Here is a 24,039-nt window from a genome sequence, read left to right as displayed (position 1 = left end):
AATAACATCATGATACTTATCATACTTTGCGGAAAATGAAGAACAGGTTCATTACAATCCACCATCTTCAGTGACCCTGGCTCTGCTGGGGTTTCACTGTTGTTGAAGTGTTCAGAACACACTAATGTACCCAGGGAAGGAAGAGCTCTTTGGCTTCTCCAGATCTTTTTCTTGACTCCTGCTCACCTGCTCTCCTGACTCTCCCACCTGGATTCACCTTGAGCTGACACCCCTGATAAGTCTTTCAGCAGCATTTACAAGGTTACATTTCCTCCAGCCATTCCTAAGTGAATCAAAAGCATTTTCTTAAGCCTGGAATTCAAGGTCCTTTGGCAACTGGTTCTATGTTCATCTTTGAATTCTGTTACTAATCCTCTGAATAAATTCCCTTCTGCAATGATGCAGAGTACTTCATCACTTTACCGCCCCCTGCCCCCAACAGTAGTATTCATGCCCAACACGTCTTCCCTGCTCATCCAAGTTCTAAATTTTCCTTTTCATCTAGGTTCTTTCTTTTTTGCTTTCTTTTTTTGTCTTTTTTTTTTTTTTTTCCTGAGACAGGGTCTTGCTCTGTCACCCAGGCTGGAGTGCAGTGGTACAATCACGGCTCACTGCAGCCTTGACCTCCTGGGCTCAAGTGATTGTCCTATTTCAGCTTCTTGACCAGCTGGGACTACAGGCGCACACCACCACACTCGGCTAATTTTTAAATTTTTTGCAGAGATGGGGTTTCCCCATGTTGCCCAGGCTGGTCTCGAACTCCTGAGCTCAAGCAATCCTCCTTCCTGGCCTCCCAAAGTGATGGGATTACAGGTGTGACTACCACACCTGACTAATCCAGGTTCTTTAATTGCCAAAATGTCCTTTAGTTTCTTCCCAGTTCTGTTTCCTGAGTTTCTTTGGTAGATATATTTCTTTTTTTTTTTTTGAGATGGAGTCTCGCCTTGTCGCCCTGGCTGGAATGCAGTGGCACAATCTCGGCTCACTGCAACCTCCGCCTCTTGGGTTCAAGTAATTCTCTGCCTCAGCCTCCCGAGTAGCTGGGATCACAAGCATGCGCCACCATGCCCAGCTAATTTTTGTACTTTTAGTAGAGACAGGGTTTCACCATCTTGGCCAGGCTGGTCTTGAACTCCTGACCTTGTGATCTGCCCGCCTTGGCCTCCCAAAGTGCTAGAATTATAGGCGTGAGCCACTGCACCCAGCCAGATAGATTTCTTTCTACATATTCTACCTCTTGATAATGTACTCTATTGGCTCTTACTACTTTTAGCATTTTGGTCTTTCCTTTACAGGTAGATTTAAAACTCTTCGCAAGGAGATAGTTTCTTTTTGTTATGTTTCCTTTACAGCACGTTGCACAGAACTGGGTATCCATTAGGCGATTCATGGTCATTGAAAATTAGCAGGTAGGGGTGTTCCCTAACCCCTGAGATCTAGATAAGATGACCTCCAGGTCTTAGTTGCATGGGTCGTCAAAGTCCAAGTCTCCTTCCAGATTCTGCAGGTTCCTTGGGTCAGCCTTCATGGCCATGGCCTTGGACTCCTGCTTTCAGACAAGCTGCTCTGCAGAATGCTCACTCAGATATAAAGTCCAGCAAACAAAAACTCACAAAAAGCATTTCTGAGTCTAGTAGGACCTACTGAAAATCTAAGGAGGAAATATTTTGGCCTGTTTCCATTCGGCAATGGAAACTATTTCAAATCAGACAGTGGCCTTCTGGGTCCTGTGGCTGCCCACCCACAGGGAGTCTGCATTGGCTCTTTAGCCGGGCAGGGTCCCCTCCCTTCTCTTTTCTCCTCCATCCTCTTTCTTTCAAAAGTAATCCTCCCCGCTGCCCTAAAAAAGCACAAATCACCACCATCATCTGACTCACTTTCTCTGCAAAGCAACTTACCTATGTTTGTGCCAGGCATCTACAAACATCACTGTTTTTAGCATTTCTGCTGGGATCCCAGTATCATATCAAAGTTCATTTCTCAGAAAGAAAGTTCCCTCTCTCACTAGAAATCTGACATAGCTGTTAGAACAACTTTGTTTTTTAACCCTGTTATACTGAAATATGTTTACTTCAGGGGTTATTAATTTTGAGGTTCCTTCCTGTTCTTCATCTCCCTTTTGTTAGATTGCTATGTTATTCTTGAACAACTTCCTTTTTCTCCCTCCTTTCCTACCATGATTTCTTCCATGTACTCTTTCAAAAGTTTCTTGACCTCCAGAACTTTGGACTTTATTAAGGTTTTTTCCCCAAAGTAACCTTTTCCTTCTCAAGTGGATCAGATTGACAAAAGTGAGGTATAAAAAATGGCCGTCATACCTGTCTGGGCTACTTAGCTGAAATAGTTTACTTTAGAAGGCTCTACACAAGTACTTCTGTTTGCCTCTCTGTAGACTTATCGATACTCAGCAGACAGTAACCACTCTTTGCCGGTCTCCAGCATGACTTAGCAGTGACAGCTTCTCTCTCCCGACTTTCTAAGTAGCGCCTCTTCGTCACTAAGTGTCATCTATTTTCCGGTGCTCATACTACCCCGGGTCTTATTTTCACTAGTTCTTGAATTAATTTTTTCCTTACATCCACTAGAATCAAAATAAGCAACCTCTGGGAATTACTGCCAAACTCTCTCTCTCTTTTTTTTCCCTCGAGATGGAGTCTTGCCCTGTCACTCAGGCTGGAGTTCAGTGGCACGATCTCAGTTCACTGCAACCTCCGCCTCCCGCGTTCAAGCAATTCTCTTGTCTCAGCCTCCCAAGTAGCTGGGATTACAGATGCGCGCACCACGCCCGGCCAATTTTTATATTTTTAGTACAGACAGGCTTTCACCATGTTGGCCAGGCTGGTCTTGAACTACTGACCTCAGGTGATCCGCCTGCCTCAGCCTCCCAAAGTGCTGGGATTACAGGTGTGAGCCACCGTGCATGGCTGACTCTTTAAACCAGTTGTATTTTTTATTACCTTTCCAGAGATATCCTTGTGTACCTTTTTCTGGGAAGACTATATGGTTCATAATTCTGCATGTTCTCTTACTTCTGTATCCTCACTGGTATTTTGAGTATGCCACAATTTCACATCCTTGGCAAGATTTTTTTTTTCTTTTTTTTCTTTTTTTTTGAGATGGAGTCTCGCTCTTGTCACCCAGGCTGGAGTGCAGTGGCACAATCTCAGCTCACTGCAACCTCTGTCTTCTGGGTTCAAGTGATTCTACTCTCTCAGCCTCCTGAGTAGCTGGGAATACGGGTGCCCGCCAGCACACCTGGCTAATTTTTGTATTTTTAGTAGAGACAGGGTTTCACCATGTTGGCCAGGCTGGTCTCGAACCCTTGACCTGAGGTGATCCGCCCGCCTTGTCATCCCAAAGTGCTGGGATTACAGGCGTGAGCCACCACACCCAACCACAAGTGTTTCTTATTTAAATTTTTTTGGTGCAAGTAGCTGGTGGCCCAGCACAAGACATCCCAGTGGTAATTAATACTACACTTCAACAACTCCCCATCTCTGCCCCACAGAACACAAAACAACAAAAACCAGGTGGGTGCTGCCAATAATTTTCATTTCTGAGAAATAATTCATAGTTTTCAAAAAATGAGCTTAACAGCTACTAGTTTTTTAAAAAATGTAACATGATTTCTTTTAAGGTTTTAATTAACAACGGCTGTGTGTCAAAAAGGTGCCCATTTGTGAGGAATCTGACTTCAGGAGAGGAAACACGTGTGCATATCCATGAGCAATGGAAGACCTACGCTGATGGGGGCTGTTTTAATTTGGGAATGTTTGCTGGTTGAGGACAAAAAAGAATAAAGTTATTACACAGTTATTATATATCTATACAAGTAGATGCTTAGACAGCAGTTTTACTGATTGACAGAGCAAAGTCACTTTGGATACTCCCTTGGACTCCTTCCTTTTCTCATGCAGGTTGGAGAGACGCCTTAGTCTCATTTCCCGGGTATATCGGGGGAAGAACAAAGTGCCTGACCTGACCGCTGCTTTTGATGGCCAGCTGGGAGAGTTTCGACAAGTCAACCTCTCAGAGTCTCAGCATTCTTCTTTATAAAAATGGGCACAACAATGAAAAACCGAAAATCAAAAAAGGCCAAACAATAGACACAAGATGGCTATGCAGCTGTGCAGCCTTCCCGCCGGGCGCATGCGCATGCGTGCACTGCACAGGGGCGCTGTGGGCTACCAGGGCGCAGGCCACCCCCACCACCCCCGCCCCCGGCCGCCGACTCTGCCCTGCGCTGCTCCCCACTGCGATTGGCCTGGCTGGTGGCTGTGGCTGCTGTGTCCTCGCCCAGCCAATGCCCCTGAGGATCACTCAGGTTCCCCACAGGGCTCTCCTGTTCAGTCACTGGGGCGGAACCCAGTGGGAGCTTTCTCGGGTTGTGACTGACCGCAGCTTCCTCTCACTATCTAGGCCTGCCGGATAGCCACCTTGCTGGGAATTCTTAAACCTTCTGGAGCTCTGAGGTTTGTGTTTCTTATTTTTGAATATAGTTATACATTTATTTGGTTTTAAACACATTTTCTCTCATTCTTGGGGGCTCTGTGAGTGGGAAGGAGAGGCGGTGGTGTTTGGTTGGTTGACATCATGAAACCAAAGTATCACGGTGTAATTTTACTTTGCGTTTCTTTGGTCTCTAGTGGGATTGGAATTGCTTGTTTATGATATTCCTTTTATTCCTAAGGAGTTACATTTTTTTGGGGGGTGGGCGATAAATAAGGTCTTGCTCTGTTGCCCAGTCTGGGGTGCAGTTGTGCCATTGCAGCTCACTACAGCCTAGAACTCCTGGGCTTGAGCAATCCTCCCTCCTCAGCCTCCTGCAGAGTTAGGACTACAGGCATGTGCCACCATGCCCAGCTAATTTTGGGGAGGTTTTGGGGGTGGGGGTAGTGACAGGATCTCACTATGTTGCCCATTCTTGGCTCAAACTCCTGGACTCAAGCAATTCTCCCACCTAGGCCTCCCAAAGTGCTGGGATTATAGGCGTGAGCCACCACCCCCGGCCACGAGGGGTCACATTTAAAAATGATCCCAATGATAACTTAGATCCTTGAAATGAAAAGGCAAAAGGCGGCTAAGGAAAAGAGTTCAAATGGTGATATCTGAGTGTGCTACACACCATGAGCGCCAATATTCACAGATTACTGGGGAAGGTGCTGTTTGCTTCTTCACTGCTCTGAGAGATCAAAGTTCTTCCTAAAAAAAAACTACTCGAGATTTACCTTTCTTGCTATTATCTACTTATTCTCCCTTTCAGTAGCCCAGAGTGTAAGGTTCATCCCTTTTTGGACAATTTACCAATAGTTTTCTTAGTACTTTGTCTTTTGGAATGTCTGCTGTTGCACCTCTTATCAAGCGTGCACCCCAGGTACGGAGGACAGCCACCCATGCTTGGAATGCTATTTGCATTGACACAACCCAACATTCCACTGTTGTTGACTCCTAGTAAGCTTGAGGGAACTAAAACTCATTTTTTAAAATGTAGTTATTTTAGGCCGGGCGTGGTGGCTCACGCCTGTAATCCCAGCACTTTGGGAGGCTGAGGCAGGCGGATCACGACGTCAGGAGATCGAGACCATCCTGGCTAACATGGTGAAACCCCGTCTCTATTAAAAATACAAAAAATTAGCCAGGCGTGGTGGTGGGCGCCTGTAGTCACAGCTACTCGGGAGGCTGAGGCAGGAGAATGGTGTGAACCCAGGAGGCGGAGCTTGCAGTGAGCAGAGATGGAGCCACTGCACTCCAGCCTGGGTGACAGAGCGAGACTCCATCTCAGAAAAAAAAAAAATGTAGTTATTATTTTTCTCCCGGTTGTGAATTTGGATAGTTGCTTTTTTTTTTTTTAATGTAAGAACCTGGCTTTACATTGTATCCCTATTATATTTCGTGTTGTTAGATTCATCCTACCCATCTAGGCCGTCAAAGGCTTTTGGATCCTGACTCCCATCGGATATTTTAGCTCTCCTTCCCTGCTTTATAACTTTCACTTATAAATGAGAAGAGTCTGCCTCTGGGCTTCACCCAGCCACTAGTAAAATACTGGAGAGAGAAGGCCAAGAGCAGAGCCAGGCAGCACATTTCCCTAAGAGCCAGGAGATTTCAGAGAGGAAAGTGACCCCTGTGGCAAAAAGGACAAAGTGGATAGCCTGTGTGTGTGTGTTACTGGCAGTGCCTTTAATACAAGGCACCATACTTGTTAAAAATATGAAAGTGCAGGAAACTTAGCATATCAAAAATCAGGCTTGTGCTCAAAGCGGAGAGTCACAGACTACAGGCACCTAAAACGGGATGCTACCCTTGGGCTCTTCCTGCCTGCATTTTGCCTCCCTGCCAACATGAGATGCGGGTGAGAAGTGAGGGCTGAGTCACTGTCACTCTGCACCAGTTCCAGGACTGCTCAAGTCTTTTACCCACTTCTAGAATAGAAAAGAGGTCAGTGTGGAAAGAGACGATTCTGGAGAGGGCTTCTGTGAGCAGTTATCTCTGGAGAAAGCTGTGCCTGACTAACACCCAGCCCACCTACCAACCCCCGCAACTTTCCCCCAACCCCACCCCATCCCAGACGCAGAGGCAGATGCCAGTCACACGCATTGCAACAGAAGCACCTGGTCCACATTTGACCACGCTTACTTCTATAATTATGGCAACTGAGCGTCTTGGACAAATAACCAATAATGGTCTTATCCTCAATTTACTTAGGAAGTTTTTTTTTTGGACTTCTATAATTTTTAAGCTAACATCTGAAGATATAGAGCCATTCTTCCTATTCATCATTAATAAATCTTCTAAAATGTCATTATATATACTCAGATTATATATTTTGGCATGTGGTAATTGACGTGTTCTTTGAAATTTTAGAAACTAAACAGTGTTTAGCTTAGTTCCCTAGATTGTTATACTCTAGAACTGTTAAGACTTGTAATAACATAAAAATGCCTCATCCTCAGTCTTTATCTGCTCTTTTAAAACAGACTTTAATAAAATGCATCAGTGACTCAACTATCCACATCCATGTGTCATACTTAAAGGGTAGATAACTAAGAAGAGGCTGTTACCAAACAACTTGGATTTTTATACTTAAGAAAATTATAGAGAAAACATAATCTTACAGAAAAATATATAATATAAAGTAATTTAGTGAATTAGTCTCAAATGCAAGAAAATTCACTGTTATTTTTCTTTCTCTTTAGAAGGTTTTCCAACTGATAGCCTGGAAAAACAAATTATTTGCTGAACTTAGCACTTCAGTTTTCTCTTATTCAGGGGAGAAAACTCTCTCATATAAAATGTAAAATATCTTAATATTTATTTTTATAACTTAAATTGACTTTTCTTCTCCATCAAATCAAATGCAATGGAGCAGGAGTTCTGTGTTTGTCACCAATCCTTTATTGAAACTGGTAACTTACACACTTTATAATAGAACAACAAAAATAATGTTCAATATATACAGCCTTCGCATGGACTATCTGACTATACACAGGCAGAGTGATAACACAATCTAATCTTCATCATAATCTGTGCACAAAAAGACACCAAACAGACATGTGCACATCACAGTGAAATGACATCACAGGTCCAGTGAAAATTCAGCATAATACAAAATGGACTGCTCTATTGCAAATGACATCTTTCTAAATGCCCAGCTCTTACTCAGTAGTAATTTACCCAGAGTCTGAAGCAGAGATTGGTTGTGTGGCTATAAGTCTCTTGAGTGAGACAACCTCTGCAGATAAGTTTGCTATCCCCTGCTTCAAATACAAGTTCTCTGGGTCAGAAACTTTGTAGCCACTGTCTTTCATTTCAACAACTCCAGTTTTGAAACTATTCTGAGTTTTGCCACTCAGTTCTTTTTGATGCCAGTGCTCCGATTTGAGAGACCAATCTTGAATGTTAGTCACTTGCACTGAGAAAGGAGTAAGAGAAGAATGTACCATACTTGGGGCACTATGCTTTTCGAGTTCGAAATGTCTTTTAGATGTCATGTCAATAGGTGAGGAAAGTTTTTGCGTGGCCTCAAATTCATTATCAAAGGCTTCTACTTTGATCTGCATGGCTTTGGCTTTGATCCGGAGCTTGTGTGGCAAGGCAGAGGAATTCACTTCTGGAACTTTAACCACGGTTGCATGCACATGCTTGAGTTCAACTGGAGAATGGATGGGGCCCTTGGGGACCTGTTGCTCGTCTTCTCCATCAGATGACTTTCCTACCACACCATCATCAGTTTCCGACGTTCTCGGGGAGTTGCTGGAGGATCGGTTGACTTGCAGTAGTGGGGGAGAGTGTGAGTACCCAGAGAAAGAATTCCCCATATAGTTTTGATAGATGGACGCTGTGTAAGAGCCTCGGTCATCTCTTGGCTCCCTTGTGTAGCTCTCTAATTCCATCGGCTCTTGCTTGATAATCTGGAACTTGTTTTCAGGACTTCTGCAGCTTCCCTGCACAGAGCTCTCCTGTGTGTGTTCTACCGAGGACACTTCTGAAACATCGGACAGCGAGCTTTGTGGAGAGTGTTTAATGACAGAAATACAACTACTTGACACCATCGAGGGTTCGTGCTCGTCCACAAATGAACTCACATTGGATTTGGAAGTCTGGTAATCTTGAAAGTACACAGCTGTAGAATTACTGAGTTTCTGAATCTCTTGAGCATATGCTGTGGAGCTAATTAAACCAAACTTTAATTTTAGTGAAAGCAGCTCAGCTTTTAAAGTGGCGTTTTCTTCTCCCAGTGCAATTAGTTTGTTCTCTAAAACCAGGTCATTCAGTCGACGCTTCTCACGAGATCTTTTGGCAGCTTCATTATTTTTCCGCCTTTTTTCCCAATACATAGCATCTTTCTTTTCATCAGGAATGAATTCCCGTTTCCTCCGACATGCAGAAGATTTGTTCTTCCCCACACTTCCTTCACTGAGAAGCAGCTCCTCACCTGTTGTGGAGTCTTCTGACACTTCCGTTAAAGCAGAATTAAGGACCATCATCTTGTCCACATTGCTACTGGCATCAAGAGACGCCTGCTCCTTTTTGACGGTCTGCATTTTTCTCAGCTGCATCAGAAACAACCTTACCCTATCTATGTGTGTAGGAGAACAAATTAATTTCCCCGTATTCTCAAGCTCTTTAAAAACTCTGGTTTAAAATCCATCAATATTCTTCCTTTTGTTCTACCGTCTGGGATAAATCCGTCAGGCTCCTTATTGAATGAAGTTGGGCCTCCTTCGTTATCTGCAATACATGAATAAAAAAAAAACCAGTTATTCACTGGATAAATGTTTATTACAAATTATGTACAAGGAAATATGCTAAGCATTTAGGGCATACAAGCACAGATGAGGCACGGCCACAGTTCTTTCTTTCAACAAGTTAGCATTTTCAAAAAGGAGATAAGTTCCCAAATACCTAAACTATAAAGCTGTAAAGGACAAATCCCTAATGAGGCCTATCAGTAAGAGAATATGTGATCCAGGAAAGTGAGGGAAAAATAAAATAACCTCTGCCCAGGGAGAAGTAGAGGAAGGCTGTATTTAATGAGGCGAAATAGAGAAATAGTTGGGTGTGGGCAATTACAGGAAGGAAATGACAGATAGCCTCTGGTTGGTAAGTTTCTAAACAGTACATGCATACCGTGGTGCTTCTAAATAATGTTACCTAATATTTACATCACTGCCAAGCAGATATGCTCACCTCTTAAAAGGAACTTTACCAAGTAAACTTTAACGTGAGTAAAAAAAAAAAGTTCTGCACTCCTATATGGAATAAAATACAAATGGAGACAAACTTCTTCTACAAAAACTAAAGTAAAAGCCACATTAACAACGGAGCTGTTGGTTTTAATCTACGCCTTAACGTGGACATAAACCTGCCCATCACATCCTTGACTGCCTGGTAGGCTTATATCCCAGCAAATTCCACCAGGTGACTCACTGCAACTAAATGAAAAGGATTCTTCTCCATCAAGCCATCTCTTTACAAGCATCTGAGTTTAAGAGATTAGAATTTTTTTTCTGATTCCTTTGAATTTGTTCTATCAAACATTCAAGATTGAAGTATCCAAAATGCTTTTTGTGATCTTGAAAATTCTGTCAAAATAGATTTCAGGTTTCAGTTACATAGTAGCTTTGAACTAAAAAACAGTTACTAGGCGGGGCACAGTGGCTCACGCTTGTAATCCCAGCACTTTGGTAGGCCGAAGCGGGCAGATCACAAGGTCAGGAGATCGAGACCATCCTGGCCAACATGGTGAAACGCCATCTCTACTAAAAAATACAAAAATTAGCTGGGTGTGGTGGCGTGTGCCTGTAATCCCAGCTACTCGGGAGGCTGAGGCAGGAGAATTGCTTGAACCTGGGAGGCAGAGATTGCAGTGAGCTGAGATCGCGCCACTGCACTCCAGCCTGGTGACAGAGCAAGACTCTGTCAAAAAAAAAAAAAAAAAAAAAAAAACCCACACAAAACAAAAAAAACACTTACTATTCAAAGGGGGTTTTTAAAAGTATAGTGCATTCTTGAAACGAAATTCTTTTAAACCAAGAGAATATAGTTACAGAAAAAAATTTCTTTCATTTATATGAATTAGTTTCAAGTAAAATATAAGAACTCAAAAACAGAATCATTCATTAGTTTCCTCTTCCATTGATGAAATACTTACAGTACAAATTTGGCCTGACAGTTGCCTTAGCTCGAGATAATAAAATCCATGTTATGTTCCAGTAGCAATCATTGCATGGGAGCTTTTGAATTTAACTGTGTTTCTACACACTGATTCTCTGCCTAATGTTCCAGTCAGTAATATTTTTCGTTAAATAGACATGGTACAACAACAGTTCCATCAGCACGATCTGCACACAGTGGCACTTTATTCTACCCTACTAAAAAGATGTAATGAGCCAGGTGTGGTGGCTCATGCCTGTAATCCCAGCACTTTGGGAGGCCGAGGTGGGCGGATCACCTGAGGTCAGGAGTTCGAGACCAGCCTGGCTAACATGGTGAAACCCCGTCTCTACTAAAAATACAAAAATTAGTCGGGTGTGGTGACAGGCGCCTGTAATCCCAGCTACTCGGGAGGCTGAGGCAGGAGAATCGCTTGAACCCAGGAACCCAGGAGGCGGAGGTTGCAGTGAGCTGAGATCGCGCCATTGCACTCCAGCCTGGGGGACAAGAGCGAGACTTTGTCTCAAAAAAAAAAAAAAAAAAAAAAAAGATGTAATGTTCCTACATGATGCCACTATCTCCTTCTTACGCCTAGTTTCATAATGACTAATAAAATGAAGTTTACTTTTATCAATTGGAAAAGCCTGCCAGCTTCTTTTGTCTTTTCCAGGGAATGAAAGGAATTATGTAATAATTTCAGGATCATAAAGAATAATGTTTCATGCCACGTTTTTGCCCATTAAACTGAGCCAACATAGTTAAGGGAACAGCTAGTCGTAACTCAGAGAAATTTGTGATTATTAATATCAAGTTTCTGTTTGTTTTTTGATAATGAAACTTTAATAGGAAATGAAGGCAAGGAGTGTGTCACAGTCAGCAGTGATGTTGCAGAGAAGGAATCTTCCTATTTATCATTTAAACAATATTATTTCCTTTTTTTTTTTTTTGATAAGAGTCTCGCTCTGCTGCCCAGGCTAGAGTGCAGTGGTGCAATCTTGGTGCACTGCAGCCTCTGCTTCCCGGGCTCAAGCGACTCTCCTGCCTCAGCCTCCTGAGTAGCTGGGGTTACAGTTGCGTGCCACCACGCCCAGCTAATTTTTTTGTATTTTTAGTAGAGACGGGGTTTTACCATGTTGGTCAGGCTGGTCTTGAACTCCTGATCTCAGGTGATTTGCCTGCCTCGGACTCCCAAAGTGCTGGGATTACAGGCATGAGCCACCACGCCCGGCCAACAATACTATTTCCTCTAATTTGCATTTAGGTTTTGTCCTCTAATATGAAAACCCAGTTTCCTTTACATATTGAATGGATTCTTTCCTCTGTTGAAGTCTGCACTCTGCCATTCAGCAAAGTCCTCCTGCTAAAGTAAAATGAGTGGAGAAGTAAAGAGGAAGATATCCCAGTTAAAGAAGACAATTGCACTGACCTTTCCCAAGGCACCTTTCAAATCTCCACTATACTCTTGGCCACTACTTTTTTCCACTTTTAGTTTTTAAACATCATATGATCCCTTGCAGACTATTATTCTGGTTATTTTCTCCACCTGAGAATCTTTCTCTTCCATGTGTTATCTTATTTGTTCCTTCTTAAAAAAAAATCAGATTCCTTTATTTTGCCTCACTTACTAGATTTACAGTAATGCTTTTGAAATGCCCCGCCATTCTGTCTGCCTTAGTTACTCTTCCTAAACTTCTAGGACCTTTTCAAGGTTGGGGCCCAATTGGGAAGGAGCCTTCACAATCCTATTTCTATTTAACTGAAATAGCCCCATTTGTCTTAAAATTTCCTTAACTCATGTCTTCTAGGTGTCTAAGTACTATATGACTACTTTATCATCTCTACAACTTTGTTGGTACATTAACCTACAGAAAACTTCATTTGCTTTTTTGTTTTTGAGACAGAGTTTCACTCTTGTTGCCCAGGCTGGAGTGCAATGGTACAATCTTGGCTCACCGCAACCTCTGCCTACAGGGTCCAAGCAATTCTCCTGCCTCAGCCTCCCAAGTAGCTGGGATTACAGGCATGTGCCACTAAGCCCAGCTACTTTTGTATTTTTAGTAGAGATGGGGTTTCTCCATGTTAGTAGAGATGGGGTTTAGTAGAGATGGGGAAACTCCATGGGGTTTCTCCATGGGGAGTTCAGGCTGATCTTGAACTCCCGACCTCAGGTGATCTGCCTACCTTGGCCTCCCAAAGTGCTGGGATTACAGGCGTGAGCCACCTCGCCAGGCCACCTCATTTGTTTTTAATCATCTTCTTCCTATTTGAATTTCATGACATGTCACTATAAATCTGTGATTCTGCTCTCATCTGTATGTATTACATTCATGGTCTCTACAACTCAATGGCAAATCACCACACTATCTTAGGATATTTTCTGTAATATTATCTATCAAATAATCTTGCAGTGTTGAAAAGAGTTTATCAGCATTATGGGATGATACGGAGACAGGCACAATCATATACACTGTGTGTGTTTCCACGTGTTTGTCTTTTGTGCCCAACTACACTGCGAATTACTTCAGGGCGGAAATTAAAATATACTTGTCTTCTAGCAAAAACCTGAAGATATTAGGTGCTCAACATTTCATCGACAGTCACCCATATACCTTATATAAGAGAGTTTTGTAAACAGAAAACTTTTTTGATGCTTTCTTTTTAATGTTATGTGAATTGTAAAGAAGATATTTTACTTATTAACAGAGAGATTCTCTTATTCATTAATTTGTTTATTCAACACATATGGAGCACCTACTGTGTACTGGGCACAAGGGGAGACTAGGGGCACATAAAGAGGGAGAGAAAAACCAAACTCCCGAGACCAGGCACTCAGTCGTGGGTGGGTGGGAGACAAACAGGTGAGCAGAGGGGAACCAGGTGTGAGTGCAGAGTTGCACAAACATGGGCCTGGGGTGTAGGCTTTCTTCTTGTCATGGAGATAATAACAAAAACAATCATAATTGGTGCCACTTATTGAACACTTACCACAGAATGGGCACTGGGAGCCTGACCTGCTTTCTTTCATTCACTTTTGGTGACAATTTTCAGATAAGAAAACTAAGGCTCAGAGAAGTCAAGTGACTTGCCCAGTGTCACATAGCTAAATGGCAGAGCGTACATTCCGGCCCAGTTCCTTTACTCTCTCCTACACTTTCACAGGTGGTTCTGCATCTGTGCAATGCAGTCTCATTTACACACAGTTCTCTTTTGTGTCACTTTCATTTCTGAGTAATACATACCCTTTTACTAAGTTACTTTGGGCGCAGTAAGGCACTATGCTAACTTAACTTCTTCTTCTTTTTTTTTTTTTTCTTTTTGAGATGGAGTTTTGCTCTTGTTGCCCAGGCTGGAGTGCAATGGCGCGATCTTGGCTCACCACAACTTCCACCTCCTGGGTTCAAGCGATTCTCCTGCCTCAGCCTCCCAAGTAGCTGGGATTACAGGCATGCGCCACCATGCCCAACTAATTTTGTATTTTTAGTAGAGACGGGGTTTCTCCATGTTGGTCAGGCTGGTCTTGAACTCCCGATCTCAGGTGATCCGCCTGCCACAGCCTCCCAAAGTGCTGGGATAACAGGCGTGAGCCGTCACGACTGGCTCCTTAACTTCTCTTAGATGCTGTCTTAACTTCTTTAGCCAGCAAAGATACTATCTAGAACTTTTCTCCATCCTCCTTATATGTTTCAGATCTGGCACTATTTATGAATTGAGAAAACATTTTATTAATTTTCATATCTTTACTAAAATTTTAACCTCCTGGCCATTCTAATTATGTTAAATAGAGAAAAAGAAATATGATAGCTGTGGACATTGTCACCTATGATCTTTTTTTTTTTTTTTTTTTTTTAACAAATCCAAGAGTGTAATCTGTTTTCAACATGAGGCGGGGGACAGTGTCTCTCTGACCCTCTCATTTTGCAGATTAATCAGCTAGAAGACAGGCTGACCTTCCCAAGACCACACAGCAGTTGGGCACAGATGGGCTCTGAGCTCTCCTTATGCCCCTCAACAATGAACTTAAAGCAAATGCAAAAGTAGTTTACGATGCCTTCAAAAAGCCTCAGGATTTATGCTAACCTAACAAATTTATTTCAAGCCTCAATATTTTCCCTTATGATTAATTTAACAATTACTTCATCTATGCATCATCTTTTCAAATCAACATCTAATGTTGTGGTATATTAGTCATTGCTTAAGTTTCTTTTTTGGTGAATAATTGACACTACATGCCAATTCTATGATGTTAGTGTATTCAGCACGATTAACTTCATTACACACATTAGATGATATGACTCTCCTTGAAAACACAAATAAAAAAGAGAAATTTAAGAGCAGGTATTATTACCTACCAGTTGACATATTTTTCCATACATACTCTGAAGGTGCCATCACTAATTAATGCTTTTGTATAGTCCATCACACTACTTCTCTAAGCAAGAATTATATAGCAAGAATTATATTTCATAAGCCCAGATTTTTAAAGTTTAAGTCAGATTACCCTAGTTTTTAATTAAGTACAAGATTTGATTTAGAAAATTCTATAAAAGAATATAACCTCATAACAATAATTCTAGACCAAATTTATCCTTGAGGAGTTATCTCATTACTTATGTTTATGATAGACCTTTATCTTCCCTGGTCTCTCACAGAACTAATGTTTAACAATCCAAGCTCCACAAAAGAAAAGAATAAACATGCTTTGTTTCAATCATCTGAAATCTTACTAATAGTCTAAACATTAAAATCTACTCTGAGAACATTTTGTTATTAATTATCTCTAAAGGGTAAGTTTTATTGCAAATTGCAATATATATTTTGTTTTTAAAATTCTGTCAATAGAAGATGAAATACTATTTGATATGCCCAATGATTTGGAAACATTATAGAATTATCTTATTTTCCCTCTACTCTCTGAATGTATTGTTTTCTCCCTGTTATATAATACAGATAACAGTAAAGGAAAAAAAAATGTCTTCAAGGTAAACCTAAGTTATGTTAAACTGTAAGCCACCTCTCCAGTAAGACAGCAGATGCTTATTTTTTAGATAAATGTCATTTTCATGAAAAAATCAAATCAATTAATCAATTCACATCTCTTTATACTTTTAAAGTATGAATACTAGCAATATGTTAACCCTACATTTTCTTCCTGTGGGTAAAATTCACAGTATCTGCGTCAATGAAATGCTTTATTTCTTTTCATGGATGAGAAAACAATCTAGTATTTAAAAGCAGAGATGAAATAAGAAAAGAATTCACTACACATGTACAACCCAGAGGAAATGGGGAGTGAAAAAACTCAGTCAGAAAACACTGAAGTTCCAAGAGAATTTTCTAATCCCGTTGAAAAAGAGAAGGATTTTTAAACTGAGAAAACTATGTTAAACCTCTCTAAGGGCCATTCTGTCCCCAAGAAGCAGCTTACCCCAAAGTTAGAGAGAAATGTGCACTTGATCAAGACAGGCAAGACACACACACACATACACACACTCTCTCGCACACTGCCAGAATCTATTCTATCATAGCAACAAATTGACCTACTTTTTCTATTTGGGTGCCTCTGTAAATAAATGTGTCAAAGACTGATCCAGTTTATGATAAATGAAAATATTTCAAGTTCGACAAAGGACTAGCTGAAAATTAAATTTAAATTTAATAAATACGATGACAACATTGCATTTTATTACATCACTGATGTAATTTAAGTAATTGAAATATGAAATAGTATAACTTAACATTCTTCTTTAAGAGGTCGTCAGTGTTTGAAACTTAATACACAATTAAATTATTCTGAAGCCTGCACAGAGTAAGCACATACACGCTAGCACGACCAATTAACTGCACAGCTTGAGAAATAAGAACAGCTCTCATTAAAGATGGGTAGTAACATGGGGGAAAAACAGAACAGTAATAATTTTTTAAAAATCTGTAGAAACTTAAAAGTGGGGACTATTAATATCTTGAAACTTCTGAAAAGATAACTGATCAGTGTAGCAACTAATCTGAAATCTTAAAAGGACACCAACAATCACAAAGTAACCCAGTTGTAGAAAATTCTCCAATGAATAAGTAATACATGCAACATGGTATAATGATGGCAAAAATGGTGGGCTAAGGGGGCAGTCAGGCTGAGAAAATTCTTGAAAGTTTCTAATGATAATGTAGAATCATCCCAACTTGCTTCACTTGGCTTTTTAATTTCTTTTTCCACTTTTCCAGTCAGTGGATGATTATAAATGTCATTTTCTACCTTATGAATAGAGTGGATTTTCAAATGCTTATTTGTAGTGTTTATTTGAAGGCCAGTTAATTACAGTTTAAGACCCCTAAAAAGCTAATTAATAAAAGACATCATGTTCTGATAACTAAAAGGCTTATAAACATCATTCTGAGTCCTATGAAACTGAGTCCTCAAAGCACAGATTAATAACAAATGGCATCTAGCAAATCTCTAGTAAACTTTCTTATCATAAAAATAAGTTTATGCTCTATTATTAAAGCCATATGAGAAACAGTTTTGGGTGTTTTTTTTTTAACTACGGTAAAGTTACTTACAAAGAAATGTGAAAGATAACTGGGGTAGTAGTAATAAAAATTCATTTTGAAACTGAAAAATTCTTATGTAATGTCTGTGATCAAAGGTCAACGTCTTTCAACATTCTCATACAAGTCCAACCTGGATAGAAATCAACTCAAATATAATTTAGAAAAATAACAGGATATCAAACAATGTATTAAACCCTGTGAAATACAGGCATACCTTACAAAAACAAGAAATGAATATTAAAGGAAATTTCAATTACATTGTTTCTGTTATATTTTGAATTGAATCCCAAGTGTGCTCTCATTCCTCAATACAAATTAAAAATAAACAACTTTAACAGCATCAATGGCATCTGGATTACAATGGAAATCATGAAGTATATGAGTTTAACCTGGGTAAAAATAAAGCCCAGGCAATATGACTGCACCTTTTCCATTCCATGCTGCAATCGCATTTACATCTCGAAATTGACTCTAATGACCAAGGCAAGGTCAACTAGAAAAATCCACTCAGCTGGTGAGTCAGGCACATTGCTCAACGTCCGAAAGGCCTCTCACAAAGGGTTTTAATTTTCAGGCTGTTGCATCACAGTGATGTTATAACTGCACTGCACAAAAATAATTCTTTAACCCAGAAAAGGAAATTGTTTCAAAAACTACAGTGAGTGTGAGAATACACTTTGTTGAGGTGCAAATTTCCCCATCTGGTTTTCAGGCTCTGCGACCTGGGCTGCAAATTCATTTCTCTGAGTTTCCATTTCCTCATCTACGAAACGTGGATGATAACAGAGCCCCTCAACACTGTGCCTGGCACATGCAGAGTATGTGTTTAGTAAATACTAACTCTTTATCTCTTTTCTGAAGAATGATCAGTATCAAAAGGCAACGATGCCTATCAGTTCCAGGCTGTTTTTGCTGCTCATGACTCTTACTGAAGCCCTGACCTATGTCGCAAGTGTAAGGGGAAACCAAATGAAAATTTGGTCAAAAGGGTCAAATATCAACAGTTTCACAGGACTGGCCTTAGTTTTCAGGCTACATATACCCCCTACAAGAGAGCTGATCTGTGGGGTCTCACCATCCACTGCTGATCTCAGACCACAAAGTTTTAGATAGAGAAATCATCCAGGCTACAGAAAATGAGTCACAGAATGTGTAAGGGAATTGGAAAAAGCTGAGCTATTAATATGGCAGTTGTCGCTTCATTCCTGCTACTATAATCGACTCATCTCTCTATTCCTTCAAGCAGCTCCCCAAAACATTAACCCAATGACTTGGGAAGTTTGAGGTTCTGCAATCCTGTCAGGAATTCCCCTCAAACTGAAATTAACATTGAACACAATGGCAAATTAAAAAATATATATGTTATTAGAACAAAAAAAGTATCTCAAGAAAGATCTTACAGACTTAATTCCAACACGAATCCTTACTGTTACTGCGAAGAGATTTACAAAGAGAAAAATGAAGGTAAATACTCACACACACACACACACACACACACACACACACAAAGATTCTGGTTCCTGATCAATAACACAGGAAACATTTATTGAACTCCTCATAACCAACTAAGTCAACAGGTTTTATTCCCTCAGTTTACCCTGGAGAGTGATGGAAATCAGGAGTGTTGGAAGATAACAAGCTGGGGCCTGGGACCCAGGGTTCTTATGAGCCCAGGGCCTGCGCTCTTAGGATCTGTACCTCGCCGAAACCTGTTCTCTAACTACTGCCTGTAACAAGAGGGAAACTGATTAGGGATAGCGGTGTAGGGTATGATGCCAAAGAAAGCAAGTTTTCGGTCAGTTTTCAACAAAGAGCAGATTGCGTTGATATGCTTCAGGAGAACATCTGTGATGTCTCCATTAATTACTGCATGGGTACAATCTTGGAAGTCTTTATGCGAGGATGAAAGTACCGTAGTTTTACAGTAGGACAGCAGCGTCTATGTGGGCGTTTAGATTTTATTTTGAACTCTGGAGATCAGTGTTCTCTCTCCTCTAGCCTTTGACCACATAAATTAAAGGTTAAAAAAAATCGGCTCAACTCAACTGGCCAAAGTCAAGCTGAGGCCTTCCTTTCAATCACTATCAATACTGGAGCGCCTCCACCCCCAATTTCTGTGGCCGGTGGACGTTTGGAGGTTTTTCTTAAGGTCTTTTTCACTTCAAGAATGGAGACGCGCTTGGTTCAGAAATACAATGAAGACTCTTGGAACAAAGGTGTCTGCAGGTTTCTGAACCTCACCGCAGAACAGGCGCGGAGACAGGCCCCTGGATTTGCCCTGTTGGAAGGAGGGCCGCGGAGACGCAGGCGCTCCGGGTCGCCCGCGCTGCCCCTGTCTGCCCCGTGCGGGAGCCGGGGTCCCTGGCTCCCTGGCTCCCCGGCTCCCGCGGCCCGGGCGAACCCAGAGCGCACCCGTACGCCGGCCCCGGCCGGTCCCTAGCGCCCGGGCTCCACGGGCCGCGCCCCCACGCGGCGCCTCCCAGAGACCCTCCTCCCTCCGGGTGGGCGGCGCAGCGGGGCCTCGGCGCCGCGAGGACCCCCCGCGCCAGAACAAAGGAATGTGGGGAGGGGGCAGGGAGGAGCTCAGGCCACTGAGCAGCCCCAGTATAACTGCCGCCCGGAGGCGCTTCTCGGTCCCGACCCGAGGTCCCCGCCCGCCACTACCAGACCCGCCCCCAGCCCCGGATTCTCGCAGACCCCACCGGCCCGCAGGAGGGAGCGGCGCACTGGGGGCCGCACGGACGCGCCATTGGAGATCGCGATCGGAAGGTGGCGCCACGCGGCCCCTACAGGCCTGGGACTCCCACCCGAGCTCGCAAAGTAGGTCGGGGTCTGAAGCTGGGGGCCTAGAGCAACTAGCTTCTTGGAAAGCGACTGCAATTATTTGGGGTAATATACTCTGTTCCAGAGACGTCCACCCCCCGCCTCCCACAAAAAAAAAACCCTGCACTTAATTTAAATGTTACGTTATATATACATCCCATCATATACATATATTCACACATAATCACTATGTAACAGTCCAGGAAGAAATTTAATATTTGGGTAAATTACATATTCATACATCTTCACATAAGTAAAACCAGGGTATCCAGACAAAAATACAATCTACTAACCTATATCTGTTTCCCATAGGTCATATCTGGTCTGGGGGTAAATAAATACTTCTGACCTCACTTACTGTTGTTATTTACAAAAGCCAAGAACAGAAGATGACACTTGGCCATTCCCTGCTGTTCTCAGAGAACAGCAGTTTCCTAAAGTGTCCTTTAAAAACATAAATGGGAGCCAGCATCCAGCAAATCACCGGGCGCTGCGAAATGCCTTCCTAAAAATACAATCTTATCAAAGGTCTCCGAAGGCGTGGAGTTAAAACTACAGCAAATGGCCTTGAACTTGTATTTGCACACAGCCCTGGAGAAAACACCAGAAATAGCACTGCGAGGCCACAATTGTTAAAATGTGATAGGGCTAAATTTAGAAGAACGCGCGTTTCATTTAGGGCAAAAGACACACATTCGGCAGCATGAGCAAACTCCATGCTTACCCGGTTGTCTACTTTCCTGTTTAAAATATCCTTAAGGAAAAAAAAACTGTTATAGTGACATTCTTAAAGGCTGAGACTGTCCTACTTTCTTTGTAGCAAGATTATAAAATCACGTAATTAGCTCCCTCTCTCTATGCTCACTGCCAGCAAATTCGGCAGTTACATAATGCAACATTTCCAGGAAACTATTATGTGATTTGTCTTGTCGTGTCTGAAAAAGCGATGACAATAAGGTGAGAAAAAGGGCTGATCGAATGGAATGCATTAAAATTAGGAAGGTGGGGAGGTAAACGTCACAATGGTTCGTCCCAGATTTAAAAATAACAGCTGAGAACATTGAAAGGGCGAACCCCAGTAGTACCCAAGATCAGAATTCAATCCGAGCAATTCTTGCTTTTAGGTTTTGTAGTATCGTTTTAAAACCTGTTTATTTGGGACGTAATATAGACGTAAATAACGATCTAATATCCAACCCTGCGCCTCAATTACCAAATCATTGCACACATACGCGCATATTCCCACATCAGCCCGCAATTCTTGCCAACATTTCACCGTGGGCAGATTATGCAATGTATGAAAGGACAAATCCCACAACCTTCCCGAGGGCTTGTAAAACACGCTGACGACAAACAGGGTGGAAAACGTCTGTGCAGACACAGCCCCTGACACAAACAAACGCCGCGCAGGCATTCTCCGAATGCCGTCACCGTTCACGCTACCAACCCTTTTTCTCACCAAGCAAATTAAGACTATTCCCCATTCCTCAACCCCCCATTCCTCTCCCCCCTACGCCGCCAGCCCCAGAGAAGGAACGAGAAAGAAAGACACTAGAGAGGAAAGAGCATCTTCCCGCTCGGAGAAGGCTCAGCCTGCCTGGCGCTCTTCTTTACCAAAACATCAATTTTCCTGAAATCAGGAGACATTATGCAACAGCAGCGGGGGGAGAGCGCAAACCAGCCAGGACTACGTGCCGGCGCGAAGGCGCTGCAATCAAAGCAGCCACCTTAAGGTGGCGAGTCCCATCCTGACAAGGCAGCAAAAGTTTATGTAATGAATGCCCCGCGCGCACTCGCCGCCGCTGGCGAGCCCAGCTTACAGCCCGACCCCGCACACAGCGCGGCCCGCACCCCGCGCCCGCCCGCCCGCAGCGCGCCCGGGGAGCGGTCGCCGGGCCCCCGGCCGGCGGTGGGCGGAGCGCTTACCGTGTTCCTGCTCTCGGGCCGGCGAGGAGAAAGAAAGGGGCGGCCGGGAGTCGGGCCGCCGGCGCTCGGCGCTCGGGGCTCGGGCCGGGCCGGGCCTCCGGGGCCGCGGCGGGAGGCGGGCGGCGGCGAGGGCGCGGCGCGGGAGGCGGGCGGGCGCGCCGGGTCCGCGGGCGCCGTGGCCGCGCCGAGAGATGTGTGTTAGTAGGTCAGTTCCGAGCGCCGCGCTACGTCGCCGCCCGCCAGCCCCGCGTGACTGGCGGCCGCGGCCCCAATCGCCGCGCCCGCACCCGCCCCCGGCCCGCCGCCAATGGCCGCGGCCGGCAGGGGCGGGCCGGGGCGGGCACTCCGCGGCCCCGCCCCGCCTCCCCGCCCTCAGCTCCCCCTCCGCGGCGGCGCCACTACCAGCTCGCGTCCCTCCCCGGCCAGGGCCACCGCCGTCCGAGCGCCCGCGAGGGCTGGCGCCCCATTCCCGGCTCAACGAGTGTTGCGCAACGGCCCACGCGGCCGACACGACCGGAGCGAGCCTGCGGAGGAGCCTGAAGCCCCCCGTCCCACCGCCCCGTCCGCTCTTGGCTCCCTTCACCCTCCCGGTCGCCGCGGTGGCTCTGCGCACCCCGCGACCCTCACTTGCTCGCAGAGGCGCTTTTTGTCTTCCTGAGAGCCGCAGCCTGCTGGGCTACCTGTTGCCAACTGAGCACTGCGGGTTGCGGCTACCCGGGCGTGGCAGGGACCTCGGCCTCCCCTTCCCCGCACACTCCCGAGAAGAGCCCTCTACCTTGGGGTGGGCAGGAGGGAAGGCGGGGGGTGGCGGCTGGCAAGCTGCCAACACTCGGGGCGCGCTGCGGCGGGGAAGGGGTTGGCGCGGCCGGGCAGCTGCGCAGGGCTGCGCGGCGGAGGCAGCGATTAAAATGTCCCGGCGCCTCTCCCGAGAGCCGCGACGGCCCGGAGCCGGGAGGGAAAGCTCCACGCACAAACACCGCCCCCTGCACAATTAGGGCGAAGATGACGGCTGCAAAGTTGTTGCGTAACACGACTGGGAAACGAGGCTCGCTGAGGTCCATCTACCCACCCCCGCCACGCGGGTGCGGCGTTCCTCGGAGGATGTGAAGGTCCGCGCTCGGGTGTGCCCCGCTGGGACGCCCACTGTCGTTTGGTGCTGGGGCTTGAGACGACCGCGCGGGATCTCTTCCTGTGATTTTGAGCTGATAGCTGCTTAGTGTTATTTCTGCGTCTAACTGGATACGGTAGTCTTCTCTCCCAAATTCCCGGGCTACGGAAGAGACGTAAAAAAATGGAAAAAAGAGCACCTAGCCGCGACTTCTTAAGTCGTCGCGCTAGATTGTCAAGGCACGTGGCACACTCCCTGCGTTTACCGATACACGGATAGTGGTCAGTGCTGGCCTTGGCGAAGGGAGCCATGTTCCCGACAGTGACTCACAGGCTTGCCCAAATACGGAGTGTGGCAGGTGGGCAGGACCTCCACCAGCCAGCTCCCTCCTGGTCTCCTTGAACTACGTGGGGGCTGGGCCGAGTGCCTCCACGACTTTCCACTTCTTTTTGCTCCTTTCGTTTTTAAAAAGCAAAAACCAAAGTAAAGAGAAGAGCAGAGTGAACACCCAGGTACCATCCCTAGTGTCTGCCATGAGCAGCAGATCTACTCGCCAAGATTGTCTTTTCTACCTTTCCCCTTCTTGCACAGTTAATATCATAATAACCCGAGTCATATTTAAAAATTTTTCATCACCTATCAGTTGGGTTTTTGGAAAGCCTTCCAGGGCAGCGTTGTGGTTTTGAACGCACTCTTGTTCGTGATTTATCTGGTAGTACAGCTCTGCTGACAAGGCTCTGAAAACTCAGACGTACAATATGGATGGGCTTAGCGTGTTCCCCGACACCATCTTCCCGGTGCTGACTAATGCAAGAACCACATCCCCTCCACTACACATTTTCCAAACTTGACTACCTTCATGAGAACAAATCCTGATTTTAGTTTATAATTTCCACTTTTCTCATACATATATAATTCAAGATGTGGTCTTACTATGTTGTCCAGATTGGCCTGGAACTCCTGGGCTCAAAGGATCCTCC

The 24,039-nt window shown here is 44.1% G+C and overlaps 1 protein-coding gene across 3 annotated transcripts; it reads right to left on the bottom strand.

The window, feature by feature from the left end:
- Window positions 1–7,372: 7,372 nt before the first annotated feature.
- Window positions 7,373–23,223, bottom strand: NFIL3 (nuclear factor, interleukin 3 regulated). Of its 3 annotated transcripts, none has more exons than XM_055091785.2 (2): window positions 23,021–23,223; window positions 7,373–9,231 (listed from the first exon to the last, which is right to left on the bottom strand). In XM_055091785.2, exon 2 carries the CDS (start codon window positions 9,057–9,059, stop codon window positions 7,671–7,673), a length of 1,389 nt encoding a protein of 462 aa, XP_054947760.1. In that variant the 5' UTR covers window positions 9,060–9,231; window positions 23,021–23,223; the 3' UTR covers window positions 7,373–7,670. The 3 variants fall into 3 exon arrangements, with proteins under 3 accessions (XP_054947760.1, XP_034823587.1, XP_034823586.1); XM_034967696.2 differs by having other exon boundaries at window positions 22,727–23,031; XM_034967695.4 differs by lacking the exon at window positions 23,021–23,223 and adding an exon at window positions 21,952–22,152.
- Between the last annotated feature and the right edge of the window lie 816 nt (window positions 23,224–24,039).

Source organism: Pan paniscus, chromosome 11 (assembly GCF_029289425.2).
Source record: "Pan paniscus chromosome 11, NHGRI_mPanPan1-v2.0_pri, whole genome shotgun sequence".
NCBI classification, from domain to species: domain Eukaryota; kingdom Metazoa; phylum Chordata; class Mammalia; order Primates; family Hominidae; genus Pan; species Pan paniscus.
This window is presented reverse-complemented; position numbering and strand designations above follow the sequence as displayed.